General features: G+C 36.8%; 1 protein-coding gene across 1 annotated transcript in view; it reads right to left on the reverse strand.

Annotated features, from left to right (window-relative positions):
* micu1 (mitochondrial calcium uptake 1) overlaps window positions 1–27,089 on the reverse strand; it is a 117,075-nt gene that overhangs the window by 38,847 nt on the left and 51,139 nt on the right. The window contains exons 3-5 of the mRNA XM_039773719.1: window positions 16,908–17,085; window positions 10,008–10,170; window positions 7,620–7,663 (exon numbers count right to left, since the gene is read on the reverse strand). Coding sequence (XP_039629653.1) covers window positions 7,620–7,663; window positions 10,008–10,170; window positions 16,908–17,085 — 385 coding nt within the window. The remainder of the gene's footprint in view (window positions 1–7,619; window positions 7,664–10,007; window positions 10,171–16,907; window positions 17,086–27,089) is intronic.

The following is a 27,089-nucleotide window of genomic DNA, read 5'->3' on the forward strand; positions in this document are numbered from 1 at the left end:
TAAGTTTGCTGATTTCCCAACAGTAGTGAGGATTATTATCATCAACTGCAGAACTCAGGAGGTCATGCAACTATTGACATTAATTGGATTATGGTGGAAACAGATAACAGTTTTAACTTTTCATTACTGAGAGTTTCTCACTGTATCTCACTATCACATATCCTGTTAAAAAGACTCAAAGGTGTGTTTCATTTGTGAGAAAGCTTAAGAATGTTAGTCTGCCACCCCAGCTCCTCACACTAACTTTTATGGGTGTACAGTGGGGACTGTACTGATGAGGTCCATCAACAACCATAACCATATTACTATAGTGAATAACTGAAAACAAATAATATTTAACAGAAAATCACTTAACTTTTTGTTTTATGTAAACCTGCTCAAAATGTATGCTTCAAAATAATCACACATGAGTTAAAACTGTTTATATCCTGCAGGAATAAATAAAGATTTTCTTTTTATTTGGCTTACTGCCCACACCAATACAGTGGAACCTCGGTTCATGACCATAATTCGTTCCAAAACTCTGGTCGTAAACCAATTTGGTCGTGACCCAAAGCAATTTCCCCCATAGGATTGTATGTAAATACAATTAATCCATTCCAGACCGTACGAACTGTATGTAAATATATATATATTTTTAGTTTTTAAGCACAAATATAGTTAATTATACCATAGAATGCACAGGGTAATAATAAGCTAAATGTAAAAACATTGAATAACACTGAGAAAACCTTGAACAACAGAGAAAACTAACACTGCAATAGTTTGTGCTATAACACGAAGAACCGCTCGCTAAAAACACTTTTTTTAATGAGTTTTAAGCACAGGGAAAAAATGAACATTTGAAAAATCCGTAATTTAATAAACCACCAAGAAAAGTAACATTGCAACAATGTACGCTACAAACCGATCGCTGTAAACAGAAATGAAAGCAAAAACAAGCCCACTGCATTCTTTAACTGCCTTCTCTGCCTTATGTGTCCAGCTCTCTCTCATGTGTGCGTGTGTGTGTCTCTCTCTTGTGTGTGTGTGTGTGTGTGTGTCTCCCTCTCGCGCGCTGTGTGTGTGTGTGTGTGTGTGTGTGTGTGTGTGTGTGTGTGTGTGTGTGTGTGTGTGTGTGTCTCTCTCTCTCTCTCTCGCGCCTGTGTGTGTCTCTCTCGTGTGTGTGTGTGTGTGTGTGTGTCTCTCTCGCGCGCGCCTGTGTGTGTGTGTGTGTGTGTGTGTGTGTGTGTGTGTGTGTGTGTGTCTCTCTCTCTCTCTCTCTCTCTCTCTCTCTCTCTCTCTCTCTCTCTCTCTCTCTCTCTCTCTCTCTCTCTCGCCTGTGTGTGTCTCTCTCTCTCTCGCGCCTGTGTGTGTCTCTCTCTCTTGAGCGCCTGTGTGTCTCTCTCTCGCGCATCTGTGTGTGTGTGTGTGTGTGTGTGTGTGTGTGTGTGTGTGTGTGTGTGTGTGTGTGTGTGTGTGTGTGTGTGTCTCTCTCTCTCGCGCGCTGTGTGTGTGTGTGTGTGTGTGTGTGTGTGTGTGGCAGCGCCTGTGTGTGTGTGTGTGTGTCTCTCGGACGGGCCTGCCTGTGTGTGTGTCTCTCTCTGCCTGTGTGTGTGTCTCTCTGGCGCCTGTGTGTGTGTCTCTCTCTTACGCGCCGCCTGTGTGTGTGTGTGTCTCTCTCTCGCGCCTGTGTGTGTCTCTCTCTCTCTCTCTCTCTCTCTCTCTCTCGGCTGTGTGTGTGTCTCTCTCTCTCTCTCTCTTCGCGTGCCTGTGTGTGTGTGTGTCTCTCGCGCGTGCCTGTGTGTGTGTGTGTCTCTCTCGCGTGCCTGTGTGTGTGTGTGTCTCTCTCGCGCGTGCCTGTGTGTGTGTGTGTCTCTCTCGCGCGTGCCTGTGTGTGTGTCTCTCTGGCGTGCGCGCGTGTGTGTGTGTCTCTCTCATGGCGTGCCTGTGTGTGTGTGTCTCTCTGTGTGTGTGTGTGTGTCTCTCGTGCCTGTGTGTGTGTCTGTGTCTCGCGCATGCCTGTGTGTCTCTCGCGCGCGCGCCTGTGTGTGTGTGTGTGTCTGTGTGTTTGTCTCTCTCTCTCTTGTGCCCGTGTACGTGTGTGTCTCTCTCGTGCCTGTGTGTGTGTGTGTGTGTCGTGCTCTGTCTTGCTCTCTCGCTGCACAGGAAATGCACAGGGAGAGACTGAACACGTACAAACCGAAAGGGAAACTGGCTTGTTCGTATACCAAGTGTGTGGTCGTGAACAGAGGCAAAAGCTTGGCGAACTTTTTGGTCATAAACCAATTTGTACGTGAACCAAGACATTCGTGAACCGAGGTTCCACTGTATTTATATATAACCTATATTCAAGCCATGTATTTACACAGAAACAACTCTGAAATGGCAGCCATGTGCAAATAAATTAGAAAGGTGACATTATGATAATAACACAACATTGCTAATGTTGTATGATACTCATACGTAACTGTGCATTTTACTCTCTTGTAAAGCTTTGCATTTTTGCTGGCAGGAGACACGATGATAGACAATTTGTTATCTCACTTTGTTATGACAGAAATTCATGTTGTTCTTCAAGTAACAGTTTTATTACTGTAATATCCACCCTTGACAGCAAAAAGGCCTCTTCGCAAGTGAAATTAAACATAAACAAGACATATCTCTGTAGCTCATTGACCTGCACTATTAATCACTTTTTATCAGTTATTTGTTTTATAGCACATATTAATTAGCACATGGCATGCATAATTTTAAACTTCAAAAATGCAGTCTAATTGTTGTCACAGAGATCTCACATCTGAATTCTTATCCATATACAAATGTGAATCTCATTTACAATCAACAATTTAATTCTGTCTAGTGTGTGATTATTCAGATTTTATTCAAGTGGTATAAACACAGTGATGTTTGCTGCTTTGTGTTAAAGCATAAACAATTCTTAACATCTGGATTCAGATATCAGACTGTGGTAAAACACATCTTGTCATTTGTATGCAATTTACTCTATTTCCCTGTTTAAATGCATACACTTATGGTTTACATACTTTGTTATTTTACATGCCGATATCAAATTAAATACACACATCTTCCTACATAATTACTTCAGGAGATACAGAAATTGCTAAAAGGTCTTCATTCACACCTTACTGTATCTGTAAACTATGCATAGTTATATAAGTGGGTCAGGATAAGCAGTCACCATAACTCATACTATCTGTCACAATACAACATTTAGCTTCACTCTGCATGATTTATGCACTGAACTCTAGCAACAGGATAATTATACTTTGTATTTAATAAATGTTCTTTTAACTTTGCAATTGCAAAATAAAATCACTTACTGGAATTATGAGTAAAGCTTCAAGATTTAAATAATTTTTTGTTTTGATTAAAGCTGGGACACAGATTCTAGCATTACCTTAACTAATTATAATTTTATATTGGTTTGTTTCCAACATGTTTAATTCTAATTACTTAAACAAATCTGTTCAAACTCAATTGTTTTGGCTATGTGCTAATTTAGCATCTGCATACTACAGCAGATTGACAAGAATACAGCCTACCTGACTTTAATAACAGGCATAAACTGAAACACATATGTAAAATTCAAAGCAAATGACATGAATAATTACTAAAATATTGCATTGACATTTCTTTAGTAATATTTAAGAGAGTTATAAGATAATCTGCAATTGCGGTCAATGTCAATGATAAAAGTAAAATATTTCAAGGTACAACAGACATTTATAAACATCAACTGTTAACGCATTTATAAAAATCACTGTAATTGTAAATTATTTAATTGAACAGGTTTACAAAAAAGAAACAAAAAAATGAATGGGTTACTTTGTGAAATGCTGAGGCCTTGCTGATTGCTATTTTGTAATAGTAAAAACCATCACATATGAGCTATAATTAATTAAATGTGAGCAAACTTCATGTTACTACACATGTAAGAGAATATCAAAGAAATAAATGCAATGTCAATTTCATTCAGAGCTTTCAGGGGACTTAAAAATACAACTAAGCTACACATGTGAATATTCCTTCATATATGATTAGTACATCGATGACAACAAAAATTAGTTACAACCAAAGCCCATGACTGTAAATTTGTATTATCAGGATCTACACCATTTGCAACAAACAAACTTCTGCATGAACAAAGTTGTTTCAAAGATTAAAAGAAAGAAACAGAACTTAAAATAGTAGCTGTTCTATAGATTATAGTAAACTAAGTAAAATAGACATAAATTGGAAAACATTCTGTAAGCTGCTTTCTAAACAGTCTGCAATTTCCTTTGTGATTAATAAAGTGTCTGTCTTTCTGTCTATCTGTCTGAACTGCCTGCTAAACTTTAAAACACTGAGTTTTTTACCAACTATATTCACATATTTCTGCCAAAGCTTAAAGTATATGTACATTTTAAAGCAGTATTTCTATAATTAACAATTTAACCAAGTTGAAATTGATCATTATTTGTGGTAGCCTATCTAGGTTAAAGTGTATAGTGTTCTTTATTACGGAAGCCGAGTAAGGATGTGTAAAATTTTTTTTTTTAAATTGTCTCCTTGAGATAACATACTAATTTTATCGAGATCTCAAGAAAACAAAGTTTGTTTATCCGTTATCTCGAGAAAACAATTAAAAAAAAAATAATGATATTGCACATACTCTCTCGGCTTCTGTACTTTATAGTAAGAGCATTAGAAAAATTAATGAGAACATGCTATTGTACCAAGCAAAACTGGCCAATCCTATTCAATTAATTCTCCTAAAATAGTGCTACTGTCTACACACTACTTGGTAACATATTCCATGTCTCTATGGTTCTCCATGTGAAGAAAAACCTCCTAATGTATGTGCAAAATTGAACCTTAACAAGTTTCCAACTGTGCCCCCATGTTCTTGATGATCTCATTTTAAATGAACATTCTCAATTTACAGTACCAACTCCTTTCATAATATTTAACATTTCAACCATGTCACCTCTTAATTTTCTTTCTGCTTAAACTGAAAAGGTTGAACTGCTTTAATCTTTCCTCATAACTCATTACCTGCAGGATGTAATTAGCCTAGTCACTCTGAACTTTTTCTAGTACTTCTATGTCTTTTTTTGTAGCCCAGAGACCAAAACTGCACTAGGTACTCCAGGTGTGGCCTCACTAGTGCATCGTGAAGGTTATGTATGACCTCCTTCAACTTGTGCTATATAACCTAAAATTCTTTTAGCCTTCTTAATGGTTTCTGAACCTACCTGAAAGTGACAAGGCCACTAAGACACCAAAATCAGCAGTACTTTCAGTTGTCAGACCTCCCACTGTGTATTCAAATCTAACATTTGCACTTCCTACATGAACTGCTTTATATTCATTTACATTAAATTTTACCTGCCACAAATCTGCCCAAGAATGTAATGCTGTCCAAGTCCCTCTATAATGATCCAATGAGATTATCTGCCAATCAATTTAGCTTGGTATTATCTGTAAATTTAACCAACTTATTGTGTATATTACAATCCAAAACATTTATATGTATTAAGAACAGCAGCAGCCCTAGCACTGACCCCTGTGGGACACCACAGCCCTCTGCTTGCTGTGTCTGAGCCAATTCTGCACCCATCTATTTGTACAAACTTCACTCTGAACTCCCACTTCTTTATATTTGATGCTCAACCTCTCATGTGGTACCTTACCAAATGACTTCAGAAAGTCAAGATAAATAATATATGTGCACCATTCTTATCACATCCTTTTGTTGCATCTTCAACTGACAAAAATAAACAAAAACCATTCATGGGCTGTATTCTTTCTCACAAGGAAGAACCATATGTTCAGTGTACCACCTACAGAAGTTTAGGAGCAATCTGTTATGCAAACATCAAAACTGATTAATAATATTTAAATTATCAAAACACATGCAAAAAAATTACTTTTCCTCAAGTGTCAATGATACGTCACAATGTAAAGTTCTGCAATAGTATGCCACACCAATTTCTTCCTCCCTCTACTTAATAGCAAGGGTTTTAAAGACAACATTTAAAGATGTAACATTTTAAGTATCAGATGTGACTGCTAACAGTTAATCATTGGTAGATTACATGAACAGGTAACCCACACTTAAACATTAATTGCCAATAAATACTAGAGTGTCAAAATACATTTTAGAAACACAGCAGAAAAATTGGAAAAAACACAGGTGCATCCTGATTGCTTTAGTTATCATTGAGATGTGTCAAGAACTTGATTGGAGTCCACAAGTGGCAAATGGAATGTTGTTGTGGTGCAGATTTATTTTAAATTGGTAGGTTTTCCACTTAATATTTTCAAAAAGGTTTGCACAAAAGTCAGAAACCAAAATCTCTCATTTGAATAAATATTCAGATCTTTTGCTCAGGTACTGCACAGTGTGATCAGGTGCATCCTGCTTGCTTTAATTATACTTGAAATGTGTCAAGAACTTGATTGGAGTCCACCAGTGCCAAACTGAACTGACTGGACATAGTACAGTGTGAGAGTTGATTTTTACTGCTAAATAAGATTTTCACTGTTTGATTATATATTGATATATTAACCTAAGCCCAGACTTAAACTCCATACAACATGGGCGGAGAGACCAGATGGCAGTTTACAGACACTTCCCATCCAATTTTATAGAGCCACAAGAAAGAATGGGATAAACTGCCAAAATTCAAGTGTGCAAAGCTTGTAAAGACATAATGAAGAAGACTTGAAGTTATAACTACTGCCAAAGAGGATTCTGTAAATTCTTGAATTAAGAGTGTATACTTACAAGGAATGAGAGATTTCTGCTTTTGATATTTAATACCCTTTCTGAAAACATGTTTTTAGCTTGTTTTTATAGGTTATTGAATGTAGATTGATAGAAAATGTTTATCCAGTATAAATGGCTGTTTTTCAAAATATTCAGAAGAATGTTGCTTCAAAATTTTGCACCATTTAGCAGGTATCTATTTGAACTATTTAGACTTATGAATGTATCTATTCAAAAACTCTCGTCATTTACACATATCGTCCAATCACATTATTACCAATATACATGACATACATTTATATTACATGCTGCATTGTTCAATAATCTTGTAGATAATAATAATGATAACTTTCTTATTATTAATAATTAGCAATCACTTTACTTCAATTTTTTTATTTTCCCGACCAGTTATTGAATATGCAAAACAGCACAATTACATAAAAGGAAAGATAAAAAAAACTTTGAAAATTCAATTACTATTTAGTATTAAATGCAAAAACAGCAAACTATGAAACAAGGCTAAGAAATGTAATTATTACTATAGAAAAATGTTTTAAATTAAAAAAAAAAACTATTAAAAAAGGGGAAATAATTAATATGGTGAACGGATATTAAGTTTGAAAGTGAAAAAATGGCCAGATTTTTGAAATTTTTACTGAAACTAGTAGTACAAGTTTAAAATACTTGCATTTCATTATTACTTACTAATAAAAATTCCAAAATTCAGCACTAGGCACAATATCTGTAACTTATTTTAAATTAAAGCAAACAAACATTTCAGATAATGCAAAATATTTTTTTCACATACATCCTTTATTATTATAACATTACTTTTTTAAGATTGTCAATAAAAAACACATACCTTGCCATCATAGCGTTTTACCACAAACTGATCCAGCCCTAAATCTAGAAAACAAAAGATAAAGCTATACTAAGGTAAACAATTAAACAAAATGTCTTGCCAAAATACTTTACACAAACTAATAATACTGAAACACATTTTAGCTGATGAGAAATCATCTGGTGTGTCAAATGTGTAGTACAGCATGGAATTACCCATTTTGCTTTGGTCTGGCACAAAAATATTTTGCTTTATAAGCAGCTGCCAGACACTCTTAACTTCAGTTCAAGTGTCAAGTTTCTCTCCACTGGGCCTCTTCAGAATGTAGTTCCTGGGCCTAATCTGATAATGCTGATCAATCACAGAGATGTCTCTGTGATGCACCATGTAAACATTTGGTCAGTAAACAAACAGTCAAGCTCAACCAAAAGGCTTATATCCACTCAAAAAAAATGGCAAAATATACAATCCTTTTTTAATAAGCAACTGCAAGCACCAAATCAAAGCTCTCTCTATATGCTCAATGCTTTCGGCCTGGACATAACTTCTGCTCTATAACATGGACCCTGTTGCCCAGGGTGTAGCCATAACAAAGGCTGGAACAATCTCTTTAACTCCAAAGGGTAACCTGGGGCTGGAATAGTGGAAGACTGTCTTTAGTGGAGTTAACAAGGGTGCCACAAGTCCAATCCTTGCTAAAGAAAACAAGTTGCATGGGAAAGAGAGAGACAAAATAAAATCAATTCTTTCATCTGGCTAAAGATGTGAGTCAACTGATCACCAGCTACTCGGAAAACATAAACTGCATCCTAGCAAAACAGGACCACTATGTGCGAAACCTTAGGAAAAACTGCAGCACCACCCACAACAAGGAGGTGCGACTAAGTTAGAAAAGGAGAAGACATCCTAGACAAAGTAAGAAAAAGCACTCTGAATATCCTTCCACGTGCACCAGACAAAGCCGACCAAGAAGGATTGGAACCAACCAGAAGTAACCAGCAATCAAAACAAAAGTACACCTACTTTAATTCTGAGAACTACTGATTATAACTCAGTTGTTAGGATTAAGACAGCTAAAGTATTCTGGAGATTGATATTACTGTAACTGAAACATAGTAAACTATGTGAAGGATACTTTTTTAGCTGTTATAAGTTTGTCTTCCTAAATTCAGAAGTTCAGACCATCACACACACACACACACACACACACACACACACACACACACACACACACACACACACAGAGGAGTTTCATTGGAGGGAAGGCTGTAAACCAAGGCAGACTGCTGTATGTAATCCAGCGTCACCTTCACGGTGCAGATGCTAGAAACTTAACTAGCTAAAGAACTTATCAATCTTGACCTCATTAACTTAAAGATCAAAATTCAAAAGGTATGTGCCTCTATCTGTAGAAGAAGAAATATTCAACAAAGCAAGCGCAAATTTATGTTTTGTGTTGTTTGTTATTGTCCTTCATTTACATATTCTTATACATATATCTATATATACTTGTATATATTCATCTTCTATTATTCTTATGTTATCAATAAACTGTATTGCTTGTTTTTTGCTGCAAGTGTGTTTGGATTATTTGTTGAAAAATAGTTTATCACCATAGCCCACAAACACAGAAAAGTGAAATTTATTTAGTGCACACATTTGCCAAATTGTTCATAAATTGTACAGATCTCTTAATAGTTCTGGTGTCCTGGCTGGAAGGAGAAACAGAAATCCCTCACATATATGTTGAGGCTCAACCACTAAAACCATTTTTTAAACTTCTTTTAAGTGTTATACATTTAGGTTTTTGAATATTTAAGAGCCCATCTTGAAAGTAATTAAGTTTGTTCAAACTGATCTTTTTCAGATACCTTATCAATCATACAATGGTTCTTTTATAATTATATATTTTAAATGATGCATTCATTTACACTCTGTCTAAAAATAAAGCCAGGAAAAATTAGATTAGAGGATTAAATTACAGTTTGCAAAATAAGGATAAGGAAAAGAGATCTGCTGTAAAAGGTGTTATGTGTCATAATTAGGACAGCAAAATGTAATCTTCAAAAAATGTATTTGACAAGTCTATAATGGAAATTATAATCCTGACAGGCTGGCACACAGAGTTTTTTGAACAATGGAAATTACTGACATTTTTATTCATAAAGCTTTGAAAAACCGCTTTAAGGTCAACAAACACATTAACAAAACCTACATTAAAAATAAAAATATAACAATCTACAAACACTATTATTTAGAATTTAAGCAGACCTTCTAAATTTACCTATCCATTTAAACATTCTTTTGTCTTTAAAAAATTCCTTCAGTTTTCATTTAATGATTCACAAACATTAAACATGGTAACTATCGCAAGAAAACTAACTGTTATTAAAAAAAAACCTAACTTACTCTCAGGTTGTTTCTCATTGGGTGTTATGGACCGGACAAAATCTTGAGGGGTCATGAAAACCTCAGACTCTCCACTTTCATTGATGATCTTCAGGGTGGCAAAGTAGCGAAATATCTTGTCTGGTGTAGAATAAGCTCGAATACGGTTTTCATATTCCATAACCTGTAAAAATGAATGAACAGAAATCAGGGTGGAAAATTTTAAAGGTACTGTTCATATTAATTCATTGTCTGCTTCACCAAAAACTTGAACACAATTAGATTTCATACATACAGTATCATTTACTCACATTAAGACTTTCATTGGTAATTTACCATGAATACTGTGAATTTTAATTTATGTATGAAGACTTATAATGTTAACATGAACTTACCTAACTAATAATTTCTGTCCCTCTTTTGCTAATGACTGCTGACATAATAAAAAAACAATCAAACAATAAGATGCTGTCATCTTGATTTGCATCACATCATTGTGACACCTTCTGAATTCATCATCCCCTGACAAAATATAAACTCTGAAGCCTCATAAGCACCCATTGCCTAGAAAATATACTGGTTATAGACTGGCTAAATTGAAACAGTATCACCTCAATTTTGGAATTAAATGAATTGCAGGTAAAAAAGTAAAAGCCAAAGTAACATGGAAAGAACACTCAGACTACACACACTGCACAACTTCAAATGGAACTGGAGTTTTCAAGCCTATTCACTGACAAGCACTGCATAACCATGAGTAAGAGAAAGGCTTAAGTCATAATAATATCTATGTATCAAGTTATTAAAGCTGCCTGGTTCATACTTCTTTTACTTTTTTAATAAAACTGTACTGCATCCATGTGGCCACTGAATTTGGCTTGTACTATGCTTGCTCTAATAAACAATTAATTTGAATGACTTCATTTTTAGAAAATTACACGTTAGAAATGAATGGTTTGCTGTATCACCAGTGTTATTTCAAAGTAGTCTGTCTGTTACAAAACTTTGAAATGAGATATTGAAAATGAAGTTAATTCATATTTAAATGTGAAAGATTTTTTAAATACTAAAATATTTGTATGTTTCTAACAAAGGTTGTGTTAATTTTTTAATACACAAAAAATCAGATGTCTTCCACACTAATAGCACAGAGTAGTTATTTATTATCTCAGCCAACTTTACCTGTCTTTATTTCAAAACAGGACTGACATATTTTCTACCTTTGAAGAATAAATAAAGATATAATAAAATTAAAACATTTTTTCTTTCTGCATTAAATGATCATGTTCAGAATTAATAAGGAAAACTGTTGTTTTTGTCAAGGTAGCTGGGAATTGAGCAGTAGGTGGTTATGAGTAGAATTAATTGGATTTTCTGCTCCAAGAAAAACAATGGGGTCATAGGGAGTTCATGACACCTTCTGAGATCAATCATATGACTAGTTATTAAAAATGAATTTGTTGTTGTCCCAGATATTCATAAAAGCAGTTTTGGGTTCATTAAAATAATGGTAACATCATTAGTGGAGAGAAGCTTTCTTAAGTGCATCATTATATGTCATTAGGAATAAACAGCTCATTCTTAAAGTTGCTTTTAGAAAGTTTAGCATTTAACAAATACACACACCTTTAGCTATGTTAACAATATTACATTGCTTGCTGTTTTAGAAGTGTCTTCAAAGTAATTATACTCTCATACATAGTTTTTAAATCACATATCCCCGGGTATCTTCCTATGCTGTTTTAAAGCCTAAATGGAACAATGCCGTCATATTGAAATCCATGCACTCTTTCCCTAAACTCAGAATGTGGCTTTAGTTGAATGACATGAATAAATCTTCTCAACATTAAGAATAATGAATTATGGAGACACTTTGGTTTAGGACATTTCAAGCAACAATTAACAATTTTCTGCCTTGTATTTAAATATTTATATCAGGGTTGGTTAAAAATTCTGTCAGCTACACACTCATTCCTATATAAGGTTCATGAATCTAACATGGAGACTACAATAGGAGACCAAATACTGTTTTCACAATAGATGATTGAATATGTTTTGAAGCATTCAACTTTTCGTGGCAAGAATATAAAAATGTTCAATATCAATAAAAGTTTAATCTTATTTTTTTTTTTTTTCTTTTACATGAAGAGCTCTTTTCTGTTCATATTGAATGAAGGTTCAAGGTAAAGCTGAACAAGGAGCCACAAAGCATCTTCTCCTTGATTTACAGCTGTACTGAACACATCAATGCTCAGTCTGATATGGCTTTTGAAGACTGCTACTTTTTACCTAGTTTTGGCACTAACTGTAGTACGGAGTTTCTATCCTTTATTTTAGAATGTTCCTATCCATTGTTTGTTAATGCTTTACTTTCCCACTAATCACTAAAACATATTGAACAGTAAGTAATATTAAGTAACTCTAAATGGACATCAAACTTTGATGGTAATGTTACTTTTGTAATAAAATCCAAACAGCTTTAATGAAGGATAGATCAAGTAATAAAGCAATCCACTTCAGAAAGAATGGAAGTCTATGAAAGTGCACACTGCACAACACCACCCAAGCTAGTTTGCACACCAGATTTATAGAGTCTATAAAGCTTATGCAAGTTACTGCCATAGACATAAAACAAACCTAACATATTAACTTTTAATGTACTAGTACATTCAACCTATCCAAACTGAAAACATAAAAGGGCTTTGTGTTTAATTAAAACCAATGTTTATAAATCACTCACTGATACGATTTTTTTAAAAAAAATCAGTCTATGAGAACTCTAGAATTGTGGGCTTCATGCTGCTGGTGACTGCTGACACAAGTCCAGCTACTGCACTGTAGGTTTTTATGCAGCAACATATACCAGCATCTGTAAACATCACATTACTCAAATAATACTAAGCTTCAAGTAACAGTAAAATGTACATAGACATAATTACAAATATAAAAGCTTATCAAACATTTTATTTTTTTGTGAACCTTTAGCCAACTATGCAATTTAAAATTAGCCAAAGAAAATAATGTAAAAACACACACAAAAACAAACAAAACACAATCAACCCCTGTAAACAAACTCAAGTTTTGACAAAGAATAAATAAAAATATATGTAAAATCAAGAAAACGGCATAAAGCATGTTACTGAATCTGTATACATTTCTATATTTGATTCAGATATGTAGATCTTATACAATTATCTACATTATTAAATGTAGATTCTGCAAAAGCTTAAACCTGCTGAGTGCACCTGCTCTAACAAAGTTTCTCTTATGCAAAGCAAACTTTTTCTGCTTTAAAGGATTTAACTGATGCTATTTTATGTTGCTATTGCTTAACACACACATTTCTGGTAAATTAAACTAAAACATAGAATTTTCTGAAGTTAACTCATTAGGCGAATTACAGTAATTTCAATACCCTCTCCTTTGTTTCCATAAACTGAAAACCAATTAACTATGCCACCAAATGCATAAGTAAGAATGATAGGAATGAGGGGTAGGTGTGTAGGGATGGGTTTAAAACACATTGTACATATTTAATTGTGTAACAGATTCATTTTGCACTTTTTAATAAGGTGTAGCTATATTAAACAATTTTATGGAAAAAAAACACATTTGTGATCGTGAAGATAACAGGGCTGCTGCTTAAACCTTAAGTAAAAGTCTTAAAACCTACTGAATACATGCACTTTGTCATATATGTGTGAATGAGAGGCAGCTAAAGAAACAAAAGAAGGCAAATCCATACTAGGCCTGGGGGTGATGGAGTGCAGTAAACCTTGCTCTTTTAGCTTTGCAGACCAGACACAGGAACTGCCTGATTCCAACAACATCACTTCCAGTTCCTGCCATGAGGATGTCACTTTCAGTTCCAGCCCCAAGAAAGTCACTTCCGGCTCCAGGCCCCAATGATGTCACTTCTGTCGACCTGCCTTAAAAGCAAGACAACCTCCACTTTGTATTCACTTTTAAGTTGGCCTCAACCTGTACACTTCTGTGTTGCCAAAATCTCAATTCTTGCAGATTTAGTCAAATATACAGGTGGCAGCCCCAAACGTCTTTTGAAGTCAAGGTCTATTCATTTCAAAACTTTGAAGTAGTGTGTTCAAGTACATTAACACATGTATGCAGCATTAATACTGCACAAACACTGTGGAGACACTGGAATTTTTTTACGGTTACCCTGGGGCACTATTACTGGGGTGGAATATTTGATCACATGGTTTCCATTTCCCTCTATAGAATGTAGGAACTCCCAGAAAAAGAAACTTGGCATCATGTCCACTTTTGTCACTTCTGGTTCTGAAGGATAAATACCCATTTGAAAACTATGAAATTGTCATTTGATAACCACAGAAGTAGAAAGCAATAGTATGATGCTCTTGCTATTCTCTGTTCTATGGTGTGATGCTATAAGTCTATGGTGTGATGCTATAAGTTGCCGCAACACTTAAACAAAACACAAATAATTCATCATTCAAAAATATTACCATTCAAATAGAGCCCTAACTCTTCCTCATGAGTCTTGTTCCTTTTACACCACACACTAAAAATATTTCATATTAAATGCTGTACTTATTATGCTTGTGATAATGAAAAAATAAGGTGCTGAGTTTATTTTAAAAAATCCACAAAAATAACACATAAAGTTTATATATACTAAACTAGCCGTCCTCCATGGCTCCACCCGCATAGTGGTGAAACAGGACACACTATAAAAATCAATAAACAAACAGGTATCGCTAGCTAAGCAGAGGCAAGGTACGCTCCAAAACCTGCCCGGCTCCCTACTCCTGATGTTACGCTCCACCCTCACCTCAGGGTTGTTAATCAGTTTCAGCTGCTGTGGTGTTAATGAAATTAACAACAGATGCACTAGAGGGGCAACAATGAGATGACCCCCAAAACAGGAATGGTTTAACTGGTGGAGGCCACTGACATTTTTCCCTCCTCATCTTTTCTGACTGTTTCTTCACTACTTTTACATTTGGCTACAGTCAGTGTCACTACTGGTAGCATGAGGCGATACCTGGACCCTACAGAGGTTGCACAGGTAGTCCAACTTCTCCAGGATGGCACATCAATACGTGTCATTGCCAGAAGGTTTGCTGTGTCTCCCTGCACAGTCTCAAGGGCATGGAGGAGATTCTAGGAGACAAGCAGTTACTCTAGGAGAGCTGGAGAGGGCCATAGAAGGTCCATAACCAATCAGCAGGACCAGTATCTGCTCCTTTGGGCAAGGAGGAACAGGAGGAGCACTGCCAGAGCCCTACAAAATGACCTCCTGCAGGCCACTGGTGTGAATGTCTCTGACCAAACAACCAGAAAGACTTCATGAGGGTGACCCAAGGGCCCCATGTCCTCTAATAGGCCCTGAGCTCACTGCCCAGCAGCATGCAGCTTGATTTGCATTCGCCATAGAACACCAGAATTGGTAGATGCACCACTGGTGCCCTCTGCTTTTTACAGATCAGATCAGGTTCACCCTGAGCACGTGACAGAAGTGAAAGGGTCTGGAGAAGCCATGGAGAACATTATGCTGCCTGTAACATCATTCAGCATGAGCAGTTTGGTGGTGGGTTAATGATTGTCTGGGGAGGCATATCCATGGAGGGTCACACAGACCGCTACAGGCTTGACAAAGGCACCTTGGCTGCCATTAGGTATCAGGATGACATCCTTGGACCCATTGTCAGACCCTATGCTGGTACAGTGGCTCCTGGTGCACGACAATTCCTGGCCTCATGTGGTGAGAGTATGCAGGCAGTTCCTGGAGGATGAAGGAATTGATACCATTGACTGGCCTCCACACTTTCCTGACCTAAATCCAATAGAACACCTCTGGGACATTATGTTTTGGTCCATCCAATGCCACCAGGTTGCACCTCAGACTGTCCAGGAGCTCAGTGATGCCCTGGTCCAGATCTGGGAGGAGATCCCCCACAACACCATCTGTCATCTCATTAGAAGCATGCACCGATGTTGTCAGGCATGTATACAAGAACACAGGGGCCATAGAAAGTGCTGCGTACAATTTTGAGTTGCTGCAATTAAATTTTGGCAAAATGGACTAGCCTGCCACATACTTTTTTCACTCTGATTTTTGGGGCGTCTTTGAATTCAGGGCTCTGTAGGTTGATCATTTTCATTTCCATCAAACGATGTGGCATCCTTTTGTTCCTAACACATTACCCAGTCTATATCAGTATAGATATCCAGGAGGATTTCTTTTTCCCATTGAGATCTGATGTGTTTTCAAAGTGTTCCTTTAATTTTTTTGAGCAGTTTATATGAAAGTTGAGGAGAAAATTACATTTGACAATGGAATTATTATGCCATATTTGCCTTCTTTCTTGGTGAAAAATAAAACACAACATTCTCAAATCTTAACCTACTTTAGAGTCGCAAAACTTTCTCAAACACATACCAAAACTGTCACATACGCTGGTCTGATCAGAAATAGCTAATATATCTAATGCATAGAAAAGAAATCTAGAATACCTAAAGGAAAACCCAGACAAACATAGGAAAATCGTGCAAACCCAACATGGACAACTGGGTGCAAGATTCAAGCCAATGACAATGGAACCATGAAGCAGGGACTGCAAAAACTATGTAAGTCACCATGCTGTTTCTCATCTAATTGAACAACATGCAATATGTAACAATTTATACAAGCTTAAATCAATAATGCTTTAAAAATTAAATGTCACTTTAAAAGTTGACTTCCATATTTATTTGTTGTGAATGAAACATCTAACTGAAGATCATATGTGAAGTGACTTTTGTATTGATATCAAACCTTTTCAAAATGTGTTACAGTTACTACTCCATCTATTCAAAATAAGAAATTGAAAACGACACAATTCAAAAACTTGACAAGTCCCATAACAAATGATTCTTCTAAAAACCAAAGTAGTTTACCTTGCGGTCTCGGAACCCAGATCGTTGTTTTTTCTTGCCCTCTTCAGCCTGAACGTCCTCTTCACTTGATTCAACTGCTTTATCATCATCAAGATGGTCTTTATTAGTCTCCTCAAGATTAACATTATGGCCTGCTTTAGGATTTTGCTTCACTGATGAAGCAGGTTCAGCTGAAGCACTGGAATAGCATATAAAAAACAGGTAACTAAGGATTCTAACAAAAGAAAATCACAAAATAACAGAACTATCCCATACACTGCATATTATAATCTGTGTACCATGTTCAGAAACATGATTTTAAAATGTGTAAATATGAAAAAGCTTCACATTAAAAAAATTACTGAAACTTAAGCACTACTGCTTAACTGTTCTTCAAATAAATGATAATCTGACTGTTTAACATTTTTATAAACAAAGGGCCAAAATGGATTTGATTTTCTTTAGAATTCACCTCCAGATTGAGTTTTTAAAGGCCTTTCCAATTGTTATCACATGCAACATTTCTAGCTTTTACATAAATATTCTGTATTGCTGGAATCAATACGTTTAACTCTTTTTACACCATCCAAATATATATATTTAACAAATATTGTTAATGACAAACACATTTCAATGTATTTGTACAATATCAGCCTTGAGGTCAAATAATTAAGTGCATCAAACCCATTCAGCCTACAGCTGGAGGAATGTATGATAATGTAAGGCATTCTTAGAAAAAATTCCCGATTCATCCAGCGTCTCTTTGTCATGGCTGTACAATGTATGAAGGGGGTTAGGTGAGATGGAGAGTGGGAGAATGAAACGTTATTGGCAAAGACAGATAAAGAAAATACTTTAATGCAGCATCTATTTTATTCAAAAACTGGGAGATGGCACCTTTCACCTAAATACACAAATAGCAGTTTCTTTCACAAACAGCTCCGCATAAAAAAAAAAAAAACTATAATATTTGCATATATACATGGCAATACAGTACGTTGCAACAAAGGTGGACCTCATAAAAATGGTAATTTAAAATATTATTTTCACATTAATAAGATTAATTCATATACTCAGAATAAATCCTAATTCATGTAAATGATTAATAATTAATTTTGTAGACAAAATGAATAACATCAAATTTATTCTTTGTGTTACTGTATATTGTCTTTACCTAATAAATGCCATATTTACAAAATTAGCTTTAAAATATAGCTAGTCTAACAGAATGGGCTATAGGGAAGGGAAGCAGTGTTGGGGTGGAGTCTTGGGGGAACCCTGTTGGGGCACCTCCCTAGAGAGAGATGAGTGACAGGGATCCGAGTTAATTAATGGGGCGTGATAAAAAGGGGAGGTGGTGGCTGGAAGGGTGAGTTGGAGGGGCTGGAGAAGGAGAGGAGAGCAGCATCAGGTGGAAAGAAGGTGATTGTCTTTATTATTTTGGAGGTGTCCCCGTGACCCAGACAATGGGCGGCTGTAGGGCACCGTTTATATCTCGGCATATTGAATAAAAAGCCAGTCAGCATTTGGAAGACTTCCCCGGACAAGCGGCTCCTGAGTGGGTTTATTCGATGGGACGTTACTATATATATATATATATATATATATATATATATATATATACACTGTGTGCACAATTATTAGGCAAGTGAGTATTTTGACCATATCATCATTTTTAATGCGTATATTCCAACTCCAAGCTGTATTAACTTGAATGCTTATTGGATTTAAGCACGTCAGGTGATGTGTATTTGTGTAATGAGGGAGGGTGTGGCCTAAGGAGATCAACACCCTATATCAAGGTGTGCAGAATTATTAGGCAGCTAGTTTTCCTCAGGCAAAATGGGCCAAAAAGAGATTTAACTGACTCTGAAAAGTCAAAAATTGTAAAAGTCTTTCAGAGGGATGCAGCACTTTTGGAATTGCTAAGATATTGGTGTGTGATCACAGAACCATCAAACATTTTGTTGCAAATAGTCAACAGGTCGCAAGAAAGCGTGTTGAGAACAAAAGACGCAAATTAGCTGCCAAAGATTTGAGAAGAATCAAGCGTGAAGCTACCAGGAACCCATTATCCTCCAGTACTTTCATATTCCAGAGCTGCAACCTACCTGGAGTGCCCAGAAGTACAAGGTGTTCAGTGCTCAAAGACATGGCCAAGGTAAGGAGGGCTGAAACCCAACCACCACTGAACAAGAAACATAAGTTGAAACGTCAAAACTGGGCCAAGAAATATCTGAAGACAGATTTTTTCAAAGGTTTTATGGACCGATGAGATGAGAGTGACTCTTGATGGACCAGATGGATGGACCTGTGGATCAGTAATGGGCACAGAGCTCCACTCCAACGTGGAGGTGGGGTACTGGTATGAGCTGGTATTTTTAAAGATGAGCTAGTTGGACCTTTTGCATTGAAGATGAACTCAAAATCAACTCCCAAACCTACTGCCAGTTTTTCGAAGACACTTTCTTCAAACAGTGATACAGGAAAAAGACCATGATTTTTATGCAGGCCAATGCTCCATCACTTGCATCGAAGTTCTCCACTGCGTGGCCAGCCAGTAAAGGCCTTAAAGATGAAGGAATAATGACATGGCCCCCCTTCCTCATCTGACCTAAACCCTATCGAGAACTTGTGGGCACTTCTTAAACGTTAGATTTACGGGGGAGAAAAACAATACACCTCTCTGAAGAGTGTCTGGGAGGCTGTAGTCACTGCTCCACAAAAAGCTGATCGTCAACAGATCAAGAAACTGACAGACTCCATGAATGGAAAGGCTTATGACTGTTATTGGAAAGAAGGGTGGCTATATTGGTCATTCATTGATTGATTTATTTTTTTTGAAATGTCAGAGATGTTTATTTGTAAATTTTGAGGTGTTTGTTTATTATTCTCACTATAACAGATGAAAATAAATAAGTGAGATGGGAAAATTTTCATTTTTCCTTTAGTTGCATAATAAATCTGCACACTAATAGTTGCCTAATAATTGTGCACATATGTATTCCCCTGATGAGGTTCACACTCACATTTCCGTTGTGAAACATTCAGGTTTCAGGTTTATTAACATTTTGGATTGACTGATAGCACTGTGTTTGTTCCATATTAAAATTAATCCTCAAAAATACAACTTGCCTAATAATTCTGCACTCCCTGTATATATATATACACACACACACACACAGTGCATCACTTTTTCCACATTTTGTTATGTTACAGCCTTATTCCAAGATGGATTAAATTCATTTTTTTCCTCAGAATTATACACACAACACCCCATAATCACAACCTGAAAAAACTTTACTTTGCAAATTTATTAAAAAAAAAAACTGAGAAATCACATGTACATAAGTATTCACAGCCTTTGCTCAATACTCTGTCGATGCACCTTTGGCAGCAATTACAGCCTCAAGTCTTTTTGAATATGATGCCACAAGCTATGGCACACCTATCCTTGGCCAGTTTCACCCATTCCTCTTTGCAGCACCTCTCAAGGTCCATCTGGTTGGATGGGAAGCGTCGGTGCACAGCCATTTTAAGATCTCTCCAGAGATGTTCAATCGGATTCATGTCTGGGCCACTCAAGGGCATTCACAAAATTGTCCTGAAGCCACTCCTTTGATATCTTGGCTGTGTGCTTAGGGTCGTTGTCCTGCTGAATGATGAACTGTCGCCCCAGTCTGAGGTCAAGAGCGCTCTGGAGCAGGTTTTCATCCAGGATGTCTCTGTACATTTCTGCAGTCATCTTTCCCTTTATCCTGACTAGTCTCCCATTTCCTGCCGCTGAAAAACATCCCCACAGCATGATGCTGCCACCACCATGCTTCACTGTAGGGATGGTATTGGCCTGGTGATGAGCGGTGCCTGGTTTCCTCCAAACGTGACGCCTGGCATTCACACCAAAGAGTTCAATCTTTGTCTCGTCAGACCAGAGAATTTTGTTTCTTGTGGTCTGAGAGTCCTTCAGGTGCCTTTTGGCAAACTCCAGGTAGGCTGCCATGTGCCTTTTACTAAGGAGTGGCTTCCGTCTGTCCACTCTACCAAACAGGCCTGATTGGTGGATTGCTGCAGAGATGGCTGTCCTTCTGGAAGGTTCTCCTTTCTCCACAGAGGACCTCTGGAGCTCTGACAGAGTGACCATCGGATTCTTGGTCACTTCCCTGACTTCTCCCCAGATTGCTCAGTTTAGATGGCTGGCCAGCTCTAGGAAGAGTCCTAGTGGTTTCGAACTTCTTCCACTTACGGATAATGGAGGCCACTGTGCTCATTGGGACCTTCAAAGCAGCAGAAATATTTCTGTAACCTTCCCCAGATTTGTGCCTCGAGACAATCCTGTCTCGGAGGTCTACAGACAATTCCTTTGACTTCATACTTGGTTTGTGCTCTGACATAAACTGTCAACTGTGGGACCTTATATAGACAGGTGTGTGCCTTTCCAAATCATGTCCAATCAAATGAATTTACCACAGGTGGACTCCAATTAAGCTGCAGAAACATCTCAAGGATGATCAGGGGAAACAGGATGCACCTGAGCTCAATTTTGAGCTTCATGGCAAAGGCTGTGAATACTTGCGTACATGTGCTTTCTCAATTTTTTTATTTTTAACAAATTTGCAAAAATCTCAAGTAAACTTTTTTCATGTTGTTATTATGGGGTGTTGTGTGTAGAATTCTGAGGAAAAAAATGAATTTAATCCATTTTGGAATAAGGCTGTAACATAACAAAATGTGGAAAAAGTGATGCGCTGTGAATACTTTCCAAAAGCACTGTATATATATACACCAGTAACGGCGCACTGCCCGATAACGTGCAGTGAATATACTTCACTTGAGCATTCATAGTTTTCAAACTCTTTCTCTGTATGTTTAACATTCGTTTGCTCAGAGGTTGATGCGCTTGCTGCTGAGCTGCTCCTGAGCAGCTCTTCTTTTCTCCACCCTAGTGGCCAGCTTCTTCTCTTCTTTCGGCAGGATCTTTTCGCGTTAAAACTGACAAAATTCATGGGACCATAAAAATGCAGTCAAGTAACACAACTTTTATAATTTTGAAATTAAGCTGAAAGTATAGACTTTCAGCTTTAATTCAAGGGGTTTAACAAAAGTATTGTATGAACTGTTTAGAAAAGACAGACATTTTTAAACATGGTCTCATTATTTTCAGGGGCTCAAAAGTATTTGAAAATTTGACTAACAAGCTGTTCCATAGCCTGGTGTTAGCAGGTCCCTCATTATCTCATTAACTATTAAGCAGGTAAAAGGTCTGGAATTGTGTGGAATTTTCATCTGGAAGTTGTTGCTGTGAACTCTCAATATGAGGTCCAAAGAGCTGAAAAAACAAAGCTAACCCTTTAGAGAGACAGCAAAAACATAAGGAGTGGTCAAAGCAACCATTCGGAACATTACTGAAAAGAAGGAACATAGTAGTGAGCTCAGCAATTCCCGAAGGCCTGGACAATCAAGGAAGACAACTGTGTTGGATGATTGCAGAATTCTACCCTTGATGAAGAAAACTCCCTTCACACCATTTAGCCAAACCAAGACCACTCTCTGAGAGGTAGGCCTCTCATTGCCTAGTCTACCATCAAGAGAATACTCCATGAAAGTAAATACAGAGGATTTACTACAAAGTGCAAACCACTGGTAAACCTCAAGCATAGGAAAGGCAGAATAGACTGCCAGCAAACATTTTTAAAAGCCTTTCCAGTTCTGGAGCAATTTTCTTTGGACAAAGGAAAACTAATATTAATATGTACCAGAATATTATAAAGAGAAGAGCATGGAGAAGAGATGAAATGGTTCATTATCCGATTAATATCGCATCATCTGCGAGATATAGTGGAGGAAATTTTATGGCATGTTCATGCATGGCTGCGAATGGAAGTCGGTCACTGGTGTTTACTGATGATATAACTGCTGGGTGAAGTAGCAGGATGAATTCTTAACTATACAGAGCTATACTATCTGCTCAGATTCATCAAAATGGTGCAAAACTGATAGGTCAACGCTTCACATTACAGATGGACAATGAGGCAAAACATACTGCATAAGCAAACCAAGTGCTTTTCACAGCAAAGTAGAGGAAGACTTGTCAAGGGCCAAATCAGTCAACTGACATTAACCCAACTGGACATGCATTTCACTTACTGATGACAAATCTGATGGCAGAAAGTCCAACGAACAAGTAGCAACTGAAAACAGCCACATTAAAGGCCTGGCAAATTACCACTACAGTGGACATTCACCACTTGGAGATGGCCATGGGTTCCAGACTTCAGGCTGTCATTGACTGAAAAGGATTTCAACCAAATATTGGAAATGATTATTATATTTATGCTTATGTTAGTTTGTCCAAATACTTTTGAGCCTCTGAAAATAGGGGGCCATGTATAAAAAATATTCCTAAACAGCTCATACAATATTTTGGTAAACCCCTTAAATTAAACCTGAACGTCTACTCTTTAATCACATACTTATTTCAAATCCATTGTGGTGGTGTACAGAACCAAAACTATGAAAATTGTGTCACTAGTAACACAAATACAGTACATATTGGCAACCATTTCTACTTTTGGGCAACGGCCCAACAATATCCATCCTGAATCTTTCAAAAGGCACTTATAAAACTGGCATTAGTACAAGGAGAATGCATGAAGGCCAATGTGCTGAAAACTTTTTGAAAATCAGGAAAAGATTTACAAAACTGTTCTATATTTGTAGCAAAATTTGTCCAATAGAAACATTTCAAAATACAGTACATTTTCACATTTCTTCAGAGATGGCCACCTTACACATGTGAGCAGGTCTTTGGTAACAATGGAACAATTAACTGCTCAATAAAATCAGCAGAGATGCAGTCAGCTATCACATAGTATAAAAAATATTTTTATTATACTGTATAATGTAGGATTTTAAATTGTGGCCACCCTGTTTCTTATAATATGTATCATCTATCAATCAAGTCTGTTTCAACACAAATTCTAAACTTGTGTTCTAATTGCACATATTTCAGGCTCTGTCACATTTTACGTGCTATGAATTGGCAACTTCTCGTTACTGTGAGAGGAGGCTGAAGGTGCAGCATCATCAGGTTCAGGCATTTTTTCCAAGGAATCTTGAAATAATTTCCCTAAATTCTTAGTCAGAGTCTTCCCCCCATTTTTATTAGTTAAATTTGGCTCAATTCCTAAATTAACTTCTAGACTAACTTAAGAAGCAATAAGATCCTTGCTTCTTCAACTTTTTTAGTCTTCAGAGGATTAGGAGAAAGCACACTTATGCTGTTATGCACAACTGCATATAAGCATATTAGAGTCTGAGAAATAAATGCCTTACAGGTCCTCAGCTAATTTCTTTCATAAATACACGCTACAAGTCAGTGTTATCTAAAACAGAGATACCATCTTCATTAGTAAAACTACAGTCAGACCCTTTCACAACGTTGTTTTTTTTTCTTTTTCTGTCCTACTGCTCTGCACTTTGATCTACAAGTGTGCTCAAAACAAGTTTTTTTTTTTTTAAAAGCTTCCACTGCAAGTACTGCGAAAGGTATTGTTTTGTATCTGATTCTGTCCTATTCAGTCTTAAATCTAAAATCTCTTACTGTTGTTTAATGCAAAGACCTTCTCATTAAAGAAAATATAACAGTCATAATTCTGATTTTCCTTTTATTACAGTGCTTTACTGCACTAACTTTCACGAGGCTCATCAGCAAGCATGTTATGCCCTACAATTACTCTATGTCTTACATGGTTGCTGGCTTAACAGAGAAAAAAAATTAGACCTGACTTAACACTGTGACAATCCCATTTTTCAGGATGAGCCCATTGGATTTTATTATGAACTAGCAAAATACCCGCGCTTCGCAGCGGCGAAGTACTGCCCTAAAATGTTTATTAAGAAGAAAATTAAACCTTTTTAAACTGAGGGAAAATATACCAATAATTATTTGTTAAGGATCTCTTTATACCACATTGTCAGTTCGGCCCTCCGGTTGTAATATGACCAAGCTGTGCGCTGAGCTTACCCTTTATCATGCAATGTACAGTTGGCCATGTGAAAAGTAATCTTGTCTCAAATCTCACAGCTTGGATTGCTGATGTCATAATCGGTTTGAGTTTCATGGTTTGTTTTAATTACATTAGTATTTGCAGGACTTGTGTTGAAGTGACATTCGGCATCTGTCAAGCGTTGTAAGCATACAACCGGTTTCATCGATAACTTCGCATCCAGCTTTTGAGAGTTTAAACATTCATAAACATCAAAGTATATGATATGGCCGTGCAATATGTAACAAAGAGAATGGAAAAGGCAGGTGCGTGACAGTTCTTTGATCGATGGTGATCATCTCGATAGACATGTTAATGGGGGTACGGTTGGAATGATAAAGGAAATGGGTACCTGAACAATGTAAAGTAAATCTAAAATACTTACACAATAACTATAATCACAATAAACAAACAATAAAACAGCAGAGAATTTGTGAATTAAATAAAAAGGCTGTAGTTATCAGCAGGGAGACGTGAATCCCGTGGCGAAGCCAGGAAGGGAATGTAGAGACCAGAGAGACGGACGGCCTTATATAGGCAGGCAGCCAATAACGTGGGAGGCGTTGGGATGGGGGACCCAATGCCGCCTCACACGGTGACCGAGCTGCAGGCTATGGACGTATATATGTACGTAAATAGGATTCAGTTAGTGTTGGGAACCCGTGTACCAAATTTCTTGAAGATGGGCCCATAAGTAACAAAGACCATTAGAAAGTTCAATATGTCGACCGACAGTGGCGTCATACCACCGAAATAAGTATGTACATCGGTTTCAGTTAGCGCAGGGAAGCCGCCTACCAAATTTTGGGGCCATAAATAAGAAAGTTCAACATGGTAGACATTGTCTACCGTTATGACCGTTACGCGTAGAATTTCGAAATGAAACCTGCTTAACTTTTGTAAGTAAGCTTTAAGGAATGAGCCTGCCAAATTTCAGCCTTCTACCTACACGGGAAGTTGGAGAATTAGTGGACGTTGGAAAGTTCAATATGGCGGCCAACAGTGGCGTCATACCACCAAAATAAGTACGTACATCGGTTTCAGTTAGCGCAGGGAAGCCCGCCTACCAAATTTCGTGAAGATGGGGCCACACTGAAAAAAGTATAACATTGATGTTGTTCATTCAATGTAAATTTTCTCTTTCAAGCAACTTAAGATTAGTCATTTAGTGTTGTAGCTTGAAATATTTGGTTTCAGATCTCAATCAAAGTAAAAAAAAGATGTTTGTACCAAAGTAGGTTATGGTGGAGGGAATAAACATAAAAATCCTATTTCAGTTAACCTAAAATTTTAGGGTGTTCATGTGCTGTGTGTGAGGGGCCGTTTGTATTTTCTTCCGGTCAAACTTTCCAGCGTGCTGGCTTTCCAACTGCCAAAAAAGAAGAACACTTTCCCGAGTGGAATAAATGTGGATATACAGATCTGGTCATTTTCAGCAGCAGACTTTTATAACGGAGGATTTCTGGTAAGTAACCCTGTTTCTCAACTGTTACTTTTAAGTATGAGAACTCGTAATAAAACATACTTTCATGAAAGCTGTAGAAATGTTTAATCATTTTTGTTGTATATTTAAGGTTTACACTGCAAGATGCTTGTGTATTTGCATTGGATTTTTAATAAATGTAAAAAGTACAGCATTGGAATGTGTTATGTTTATAATTTTTCTAATAGCATAAAAACAGGTTACGACCAATAAACCATTTTAAATTATAACAACTTAAAAAATAGATTTACTTCAGTATAAAACAAGTGAATTACACCCAATCACTCTAAATGATTTGCCTCAACTTAAAAATTGTGGGTTCAATAAGATAAAAAGAATTATATTGGATCAGACTGAAAATATTAAGTGTGAATCATTACCTTAATTATTTTAAGTTGAATGGAGGTTAGTCTTTTCAGTGCATGAATAAGAAAGTTCAACATGGCGAACGTTGTTGACCATTATGACCGTTATGCGTAGAATTTCAAAATGAAACGTGCTTAACTTTTGTAAGTAAGCTGTAAGGAATGAGCCTGCCAAATTTCAGCCTTCTACCTACACTGGAAGTTGGAGAATTAGTGACGTTGGAAAGTTCAATATGGTGGCTGACAGTGGCGTCATACCACCAAAATAAGTATGTACATTGGTTTCGGTTAGCGCAGGGAAGCCGCCTAC

Source organism: Polypterus senegalus, chromosome 1 (genome assembly GCF_016835505.1).
Source record: "Polypterus senegalus isolate Bchr_013 chromosome 1, ASM1683550v1, whole genome shotgun sequence".
NCBI lineage: Eukaryota > Metazoa > Chordata > Cladistia > Polypteriformes > Polypteridae > Polypterus > Polypterus senegalus.